Below are 9,842 nucleotides of genomic sequence, written 5' to 3' on the forward strand. Positions count from 1 at the left end.
CGGTGTGTCATGTACCAAAAGTAGGTCATTATGACGTACATTTTGACCTTTGACCTATATCAAACAAAAAAAATCGTCCAGGTGTTTTGGTATAAATCATGACAAGAAGTTACTGTCGGTTCAAACAAGCTGTATTCAAACATGGCCGCCTACATATCAACCCACCTGGTATAGTCCATATCACAAATATGCTTAGCACATGGTTATAGTCTGTTTCCTAAAGATGTATAACACTACATCTCCCTTTCTTTACCCGGGTCTAATGTTATCAAAATATTAAACCGTTATTGAACAAACTATTAGACAATCACTTTAGCAAATTAGAAATATCTGTATCATTAACTATGATATCCAGAAACACATCTTAAAACTAATATCTTTGAAACATGTCCATCACATAAATGAACTGAACTGCATAGGACTAGAATTATTAAAGTTCCATAAAAATAGTCCATAAACTATTAACACTGAAACTGTTAGCACTGTTCTGAACATAAAAAAGCACATTGTTTACAAGTCCATCCTTTTAGGTGGAACAGAAAGTCTCCCTGATCTTGTATGGACACCGACATGAGGACGGTTTATGGGACTAGTTCCTCCATAGGCAATTGGACGCGACGCGGACACGACGCGATTGGTAGCCTTGTCTACATCCACTGAACTTCCCGTTATAGGAATGTCATCATCCAGTTCTGGCGATTCAGCGATCATTGGACCGGAAGTTGGAACCAGATGACGTCTGTTTCTGCGAATCATGCCCTTTGAAGTTTGAACGTGATATGAACGTGGAGTAATGCAGGCATAACTACTTCTCCCAGAGTTGCGAAATCTTTGATCCACACGCGATCTCCCGGTTTCAGCACAGTTTCATCCTTAACACGATGACGTTTGTCATAGTTGATTTTCTGCTTTTCAGACTGAACCGATTCCTTAGACTGGACATCCTCCAAGTAAGGCCAACTGGGTACAAGTTGGTTTGGTCCAATGAGCAGATTCGTTTTGATACGGCGCCCCATACAGAGTTCCACGGGACTATAGCCATTCTGTAGCGGTGTTGCACGATAAGACATTAATGCAACGTAAGGGTCTGCATTTTTCCGTAACAGTTTCTTTACCGTCTGCACCGCTCGTTCCGCTTCCCCATTACTCTGAGGAAACTTCGGACTACTGGTTACATGTTCAAACCCGAAGTCACGCACGAATTGTTTGAACACATCTGACGAGTACTGTGGTTCGTTATCAGAGACCAGAATGTCCACTATGCCATGACGGCTGAAAATGGATTTTAGATGTACAATAATGTCTTCTGACGTAGTAGAGTCCAATTTTGCTATTTCCACGAAACGCGAAAAGTAGTCCACGACTAGTAGGTAATTACTTCCTTTGAAGTAGAACAAGTCTGTTCCTGCACGTTGCCATGGTCTCATAGGTAATGGAGTCGGAATCAAAGGTTCCGCAGAATCATTTCTAGTTTCAGCACAGACATGACACGAGTTCACTATGTCTTGGATTTGCGAACTCAGTCCGAGCCACCATACCGACGATTTGGCTCGTTCACGACATTTTGCTATTCCAAGGTGCCCTTCATGGATTCTTTCCAAGATTTCAGAGCGAAGTGTCGGTGGAATGATTAAACGATCGTCTTTGAGTGAAAGTCCATCAAGGATCGTAATTTCACCACGTAACCCCCAGTAGGGTTTCACAATCTCGTCCAAATGAGATTTGTCCTCAGGCCAACCTCCAAGCACAAGCGACATGAGCTTTGAGCACGCTGGGTCTAAACTTTAGTTCAGATCTGATCAGTTCAAGGCGTGTATTTGATGCAGGTATGCTGTCTATAACTGCCTCAACAAAGTACTCAGTTTCATTTTGGAGGGTTTCGTCTTCAGGGACGCGGCGTGTCAATGGCGCACGCGATAGAGTGTCTGGCGCACATAGTTCTTTTCCTGGCACATGGAATATCTCATAGGTGTAACGCATTAGTCTCATACGGAAGCGTTGTATGCGTGGGGGTAATTCACTCAGGTTTTTCGAGCCTAGCAGCGCGATCAAGGGTTTGTGATCTGTTTCCAATCGAAATTTGAGTCCCAACAAGTAGTCACTGAAACGATCGCAGGCCCATGTGAGAGCCAGAGCCTCTTTTTCAATCTGGGCATACCGTTGTTTTGTAGGCGTCATTGCACGAGAACAGAATGCCACTGGTCTTCTCATACCATTTTCCTGAATTTGTGTAATCACCACACCAATCCCAAATGATGACGCATCCGCTGACACAACAGTCTCTTTATTAGGGTCATAAAGTGCCAACACAGGGCTGGAACACAGCTCACTTTTGACATCAGAGAACGCCTGTTCCTGAGTGGGACCCCATAACCACATGTTCTTGGTACTAAGTAGGTCACGAATAGGTTTCGTCTTCTCTGCGAGATTTGGCGAGAACTTACCTAGTTGGTTCACCATACCTAGGAAACGACGGACACCGGATATGTCCTTAGGCGCATCCATTTCCTGTATTGCCTGTACTCGGTCTGGGTCGGGACTTATTCCCTCGTCATTGATTACATGTCCGACAAACTTGATTTCAGTTTTCGCAAACTCACATTTCTCGTCGTTAAGTGTAACTCCTGCGTTTCTGAGTTTTCGAAGTACAGAGTTAACGCGTTTATCATGTTCCATCGTATCGGAACCATACACGAGTACATCATCTGTTTGGCACATTACGCCTTCCTCTCCATCGAGGATCTGAGACATCTTCTTTTGGAAGTGTTCGGGAGTGGAAGAAATTCCGAATGGCAATCTCCGGAAGTGGTATCTTCCGAACGGTGTAATGAATGTAGTCAACTTAGCCGATTCTTTAGACAACTTGACTTGCCAAAATCCTGAATTGGCATCCAACTTTGTGAATAGTTTTGCTCCGGCCAACTGTCCTAGAGTCTGGTCGACTACTGGAAGAGGATGTTTTTCGCGTTCAACGCTCTCATTTAGCTATGTCAGATCTACGCAGATTCAAACCTTTCCATTAGGTTTTGGTACCACTACCATACCTGCACACCAATCAGAGGGTTCATCGATGCGTGCAATAACTCCTAGTTCCTCCATGCGAGTCAACTCGTCCTTGACCTTGGGAAGGAGTGGTATCGGAACACGTGGCGGTGTACTAAGTGCGAAAGGGAAAGAGTCATCTCGAAGCTTAATTTGATACTCTCCCTCCATTTTTCCCAATCCTGTGAATAGGTCTGGATATTTGGCCTTAAAATCAGTTTGTTTTTCAGCTAACTCGTCTACTCTGGAGACAAGACCCAAAAGTTCCACAGCTTTTCGTCCGAGAAGTGGTTGTCGGAGACCATCAATTACAGAGATATCCTGGTCCACACACTTGTTTTTGATCTGTAGTGAGCATGTAAACATTCCGTGTACATTGAGTTTGTTGTGTCCAGGCCCATGTAGAACTTTATCTGATGGACGTAGCTTAAGTGTTCTTACACTTCCGGTAGACTTCCTTAGAAATTACTGTTATATCCGCACCTGTGTCTATTTTAAATTTTACATGTGTCTCTTGTAGTTTCACATTTACATACCAAGGGCTTGAATCTCCACATCCAACTTCCCCAAGGAAAACAACTTCCTGGGGTTCATCCTGCTCAGAGTCATAATAAATTTCTTCAATGTTTGTTTTGCAGCATTTTATGAAGTGTCCACGCTTTTTACATTTAATGCATGTTTTATCCTTAGCAGGACATCTCTCGCGAGGGTGATTTGGCGAATACCCACACCTTGGACATGACGATTTCTGTGTTGTTTTGTGTGTGTTATATTTCATTTTACCGCCCCGTGGTGAGCCTCTCCCCGCGTTTTGTTTATGTGTAGAGTAAGGGAATTTGTTTGCACCACCACTGTGTCTGTCTCGTTTGCCATGTATAGCATCAACAGATGATTTGGATGAATCAGATTGTGTGTCACTTCGAACCACGAATTGTTGTTTCTTTACAGCCTCGCTTTGGCGAGCTTGATTGACAGCTTTTTCGAGTGTCAAATTAGGATCAAGTTTAAGTTTTTCAGCCAATTTTTCGTCTCTCAAACCAACAACAATCCTATCTCTGATCATTTCATCATGTAAATCTCCGTAACCACAATGTTCAGCTAGTTAATACAGGGATGTAATGAAAGTGTCAACGCACTCACCTTCGTTCTGTTTACGTTGATTAAACTTGGCCCTCTCATAAATTGTATTTCTCCTTACTACGAAATGTGTTGAATTTTTCCTCAATAGTGTCATATTTCTGTCTATCGTCTGCCGTTAGCTTAAGTGAAGATAAAATGTCCTCTGCCGCGCTTCCCATTGTGTAAACAAGCGTATTTATTTGTGTTTCTTCGGTTTTCTCACTCAGACCTGAAGCCTGGCAAAACCGTTGAAAGCGTTTGAGCCACCGCTGCCATTCTTCCGGTTTGGAAAAGTTAAATTGCTCTGGCGCAGTTACCTAATATGTTGCCATTTTGTCGACTGGGCTTAGTTCTGTTCCTCAGCTCGTCGTTGTACAGTGTTAACCACTTTCTGACACCATGTTTTGGTATAAATCATGACAAGAAGTTACTGTCGGTTCAAACAAGCTGTATTCAAACATGGCCGCTTACATATCAACCCACGTGGTATAGCCTATATCACAAATATGCTTAGCACATGGTTATAGTCTGTTTCCTAAAGATGTATAACACTACACAGACTAGGCAAAGTCACTATATATCACTCATTCATCCTCTCAAACTTTAACTTCTGTCCCCTCACATGGCATTTCTGTGGCGAAACAAACACACAAAAAATGGACAAAAAATACAGGAAAGGGCACTCAGATTCATATACGACGACCACACATGTACATACTTAGTTTTATTGGCCCGCTCAAAATTACCCTCCCTCAAAATTAGACGCCTCAGAAATTTTGCGATCGAAGTATACAAAATTACAAACAAACAAACACCCACATACCTGCATGACCTCATTAGTACCACACAAAAGCCATACTCCTTTAGATACCACAACACAGCAGACATACCACAAGTAAGAACAACCAAATTTGGCAAACACTCTTTTCGATCTGAAGCACCAAAAATATGAAATCTCTGCCAGACCACTTTCGAACAGCAACAACACTTTCGCAATTCAAAACACTCATAAACAGCTGGTACGGACCACAATGTAAATGTGTCACATGCAAACAACCTACTTAATATACCACACAACAACATAGCATCACTTATTACTCTCAAGGTTTTTAAATTTGCTTTTACACCCCATGTTTTTAGACTGATATCTGCTATTTTAAACAGCTACATGTGTACATGTGCTTTTAAAAAATTATAGTGCTAACTTAGCTGAAAATGAAATGTGATGTATGAGTAAAGAATTGACTTTGTAACTGTTTTATGATGCAATGTGTATGTCCTGTATGTTAGTCGGTTTTAATAGCTCCTTAGAGCTAATGTTGTATTGTTATACCATGTACCGACTCTAAATAAAAAATTGACTTGACTTTGACTTTGTTCAATTTTCTGACAAGGTCTAGGAATTCAATATTGGACAGGAAGGTTGATGTTTGCTCAGGCAAACCAACAGTCAGTGGTACACCCAGATCTATGTCAATGTCATATTGTTCATGAGCGATAGCTTGAGGTTTGTAATAAATAAATGTGTTGCTGTTTGTAGTCCCCGATTCTTTATCTTGCTCAACCATATGTTGTGTCTGAGGTGCCAATTCGTTAAAGTGTTCAGACATATCTTCTTCAGCACGTTGTAAAGCATCATCGAGTTCTTGTACATGGTGCTCATATTCAGAACACTTCAGATCGACTGTTTGCTTCACGTGATTGTAATGATCTTCATACGTGTCGTATCCTCTAAGTAAATCAACCATTTCATTTCGCCAGGGAAAGAACAGCAGTATTTTTTTTCGATAATTGTTTCACTGTCTGTTTTGACATTATATCTAACATATGACTTTTCTGTTTTTCCTTTGTTTGATGTTAATGCCATTAGGCAGTTGCAGTTTTGTCCAGTTTTCTGTAATGTCATTTGTGTCATCATCAGTATCAGTGAATTGCACATCATTGACTTCATCACCAACCTTCTTCTGTTTGGGGTATTTACTATCTAGTTGCGAGACGTAGTCTGCTAAGCACATACTTTGGAGTTGTTGCGGACGCTTTGTCAGCTTCTATGGATTCAGATGTGTTGATGAAAACAACATCTCTGGAAGCTTTAGTTAGCGGTAGTTGAAATACAAGATATGCTGCATCTTGCGCACCCACTTTAACACTGTTCAGGAACTTGTTACCCATGTGGCGAACCTGATGCTTAATATCCATATTGCCCTTTCTGGCTTCCTTACATCCTTCATCAAGCAAAATACTCATACCTCTTTGTGATTTGCTGATGTATGCAACTATGTAGACAGCACATGCATATGGATCCAATAAAAATTGCAAGTCATGGTTATCATTCAAGGTTTCCAGAAGTGGTAGCATATATGGATTGTTTCTGGCTTCACACATTTGCCTTTGCAAGAAGACCTTGGGTGCTTTCAATGAGGATCTTATGCAAAGAATGTACTGATCTTGCGTCAGACTGCATTCAAAAACTCTTCAAATGACATGTTTGTTGTATCTTTAAGGTCATTTAACTTTGTCTGTATTTCAGCATACTTTTTCTTTAGATGTTCATGGTCTTCATCGAGTGGTTCCAAGATCATAGTTTTTGGTAAAGGAAGTAATGGGAAACCAAACCTACATTCCGCTTTTCCTTTCTTCCTGCATGTTTTGGAGTGGTTATGAGTTTGTATATTAACAAGAGATTTGAGATGTTCTGGTACATTTCCACTACAACTGATATATTTTTCTGCAAACTCTGCAATCTCGCTCTCTGAAGATGACGGTAAAAGTAGTCATCAAGTTCACCAAGTGGAGCATGATCAGACTTCAGCACTGTGTTGATCAACTGTAAAACACGGTTGTCAAAGTGCCTCGCACATGTGACTGGGTCTTGTTGTACAAGTCTAGTTTTGTCTTTCCACGTTATATTCTTCAACTGCTCTACTGTGTAAGTGACGCCATCATTTAATTCACCAAGGATTCTTAGCAAGTCATTCCATCTAGTATCACCAGCAGAAAGAGAACCAAACCATGTTAGCAGTCCAAGTTGTCTGATCATTGCAAAAACATCATTTTTTCTTTTCTCCAGGTAAGGTGGCGAGTTGCGCAAAGTTCGGAAAAATGTAAAATCCTTCATCAAGGTTCACTAGTTTGTTCATTTGGGATGTATTCAATGCATCAGCAGCTGTGATATTATTTTGTTTTCTTTTGCATCTCCAGACAGAAAGATTAACTTATCAGATATCTGTTTTGCCTGTATTTTTTTCATTTAAAAAAAAAAATTAGCACCGAGTTGGCTGCTCTTCTGTCGACATGTCTTAATTTCCTTTTTGCCAAATCACTATAGTGGACTTTAACTTCTCTTTCAGTGTTCTTGGTTCTTGCCTGACCACAATAAATTGCTGGAAATGAAAACTCTTCAGCATTTGGATCTTTGTATAGGCTATGAGGAATCTGGCCTTCCCTAGGTGCAAAAGTGTATGTAGAGTCACTCTATGGACACATTGGATCTATCAGTGTATCTGCATTTCCTATAATTCTCCCAGAAGTATCAATTTCACTGAATCCATCTGAATCATCACTTTCTTCAGCACAACTGGCTAGATTCTCTGGCTCACAGTCACTCAAGAAAATATTGACTACTCTGTCTGCACCATTTTCGTACACCAAGATTCATCAAATACAACACCTGAGTTTTTGTACAGTTCACTATTCGTAAGTAACCAGTGTAATGATGCAAGAACATGGTTAGGGCGAACGTTCTCTGTAACCTCAATTTTCTTGTATGCAAGTTTTCTTTTGAGTTTTACTGCAACAGCGGTTTCCTCAAATGTACGTGGTAATGCCTTAATAGTAGGCTGCATGTCGACAGGAACATTCACAACATTTCCATGGATGTTGAGCTGGAAATTGGAAGTTCACGTATTTGCATGAAAGGAATTCTTAAAGCTATCAAAGGTTCTTCAAGCTGGTGCAAGTTAAGCTTTGTTGGTTTTGATGGGAATGAATCTTTGTTCGCTTTTGCAAGACAAGGCATCTTGTTATTTTTCAAATTTGTATCACAGGTCTTACAAATCCATTCCTTGCCGTTTCGAGATATATAACCAGTTACACATTTCTTAACTAGTGGATGATTATGAGACACATTTGAAAGTTTAACAACAGAGTGCCGGAACCATGTTTGATGACACAAAGTGCACACATAGACAGGACCATCTGCAACAGCTTTCAGAAACTTGTGCTGTACACTTAGCATTGTTGAACCTTTCTTCAATCTTTTCATTATTCTTTACTTGCAGATCTTTTTTTAGTTTTTAATGTTCTATTTCTCTTTCTATCCTTTATCAAATTTGACTGGTTCCGTCTGTATGCCTGCTTTGCAATTCAATTTCAATTTCTTTCCTCTTTCTGTCCGATGTTTGTTCTTTTTGCCTATTTTGTGGTACGCTTCTTTCAATCTCTTTTCTCTTTCTATCCGATGTTTGTTCTCTTTGCCTATTTTGTGGTACGCTTCTTTCAATGTCTTTTCTCTTTCTATCCGATGTTTGTTCTCTTTGCCTATTTTGTGGTGCGCTTCTTTCATTCTCTTTTCTCTTTCTATCCGATGTTTGTTCTCTGCCTATTTTGTGGTACGCTTCTTTCAATCTCTTTTCTCTTTCTATCCGATGTTTGTTCTTTTTGCCTATTTTGTGGTACGATTCCTTCAATCTCTTTTCTCTTTCATTCCAATGTTCGTTCTTTTTGTCTATTTTGTTATACGCTTCTTTTAAGCTCTTTTCTCTTTCTATCCGATGTTTGTTCTTTTTGTTTTATGCCTGGTTTTGATCGAGATTTGGCCTTGACATAGGCTTCACGTTTCTTGATTTCTGGAAAACTTCTTTTGATCTCTTTCCTCTGTCTATCTGATGTTTGTTCTTGCTGTTTTATGTCTGGTTTTGATCGAGATTTGGCCTCGACATAGGCTTCACGTTTCTTGATTTCTGGAAAACTTCTTTTGATCTCTTTCCTCTGTCTATCTGATGTTTGTTCTTGCTGTTTTATGTCTGGTTTCGATCGAGATTTGGCCTTGACACAAGCTTCACGTTTCTTGATTTCCCGAAAACTTCTTTTGAATTCTTTCCTCCGTCTATCGAACACTTGTTCTTGCTCTCTGATTTGTGATATGCTTCTTTTGGTTTCTCGTCTGTTTTTATCATACAATTTCTCATTTATCTTGTATTCCTTATTTGTTCTTTGCTTTTGTTTGTATTCCTTTAGGTGCTGTTTCCGGCTTGTCTTTATTTGCCATTCCGTTTTTGTATTGACAGTCGCTTCTTTGCAAAGTTTCTGTTTCTTGGCACACATTTCGTTTTGAGAATCAAAGTATTTCCTCAAGTGTTGTGGTCCTTTTGTCACCAGTTTGACTTTTGCTTTCGTCGGGTTTTTTTAGTGACTGGGAGATTGTAGCTTGAGTAGCGATAACAACAGATTGTACTTCGAATTGAGTGTAGGGAGACATACCAAGATTGCTATAAAAATATTCCATGTAAGATACCAGATTTTCAACTGTTGAAAATGATGCAAGCAATGGTCATCCATTACTGCTGTACATCATATTAGGGCCATGAGGATGTGAATCAAAAAACAGATATTTGTGTCCTTCTTTTCTTATTGCTGAGCAAATTCCAAATGACCAAGGCAAATTCACTGTTGCGCAAAGT

The 9,842-nt window shown here is 40.1% G+C and overlaps 2 protein-coding genes across 2 annotated transcripts; both read right to left on the reverse strand.

Annotated features, from left to right (window-relative positions):
• Nucleotides 1–752: 752 nt before the first annotated feature.
• On the reverse strand, nucleotides 753–1,427 carry LOC110442434 (uncharacterized protein K02A2.6-like). The gene has a single exon (XM_021486041.1). It carries the CDS (start codon nucleotides 1,425–1,427, stop codon nucleotides 753–755), a length of 675 nt encoding a protein of 224 aa, XP_021341716.1.
• A 7,468-nt stretch (nucleotides 1,428–8,895) lies between these two features.
• LOC110442435 (histone-lysine N-methyltransferase, H3 lysine-79 specific-like) lies at nucleotides 8,896–9,486 on the reverse strand. Its single transcript, XM_021486042.1, has one exon. It carries the CDS (start codon nucleotides 9,484–9,486, stop codon nucleotides 8,896–8,898), a length of 591 nt encoding a protein of 196 aa, XP_021341717.1.
• Nucleotides 9,487–9,842: the final 356 nt, after the last annotated feature.

Source organism: Mizuhopecten yessoensis, unplaced genomic scaffold (assembly GCF_002113885.1).
Source record: "Mizuhopecten yessoensis strain PY_sf001 unplaced genomic scaffold, ASM211388v2 scaffold716265, whole genome shotgun sequence".
Taxonomy (NCBI): domain Eukaryota; kingdom Metazoa; phylum Mollusca; class Bivalvia; order Pectinida; family Pectinidae; genus Mizuhopecten; species Mizuhopecten yessoensis.

Excerpts from the sequence above, each read along its gene's own strand:
- LOC110442434 (XM_021486041.1), bottom strand. The coding sequence starts at position 1,427 with ATGAGACCATGGCAACGTGCAGGAACAGACTTGTTCTACTTCAAAGGA.
- LOC110442435 (XM_021486042.1), bottom strand. The coding sequence starts at position 9,486 with ATGTGTGCCAAGAAACAGAAACTTTGCAAAGAAGCGACTGTCAATACA.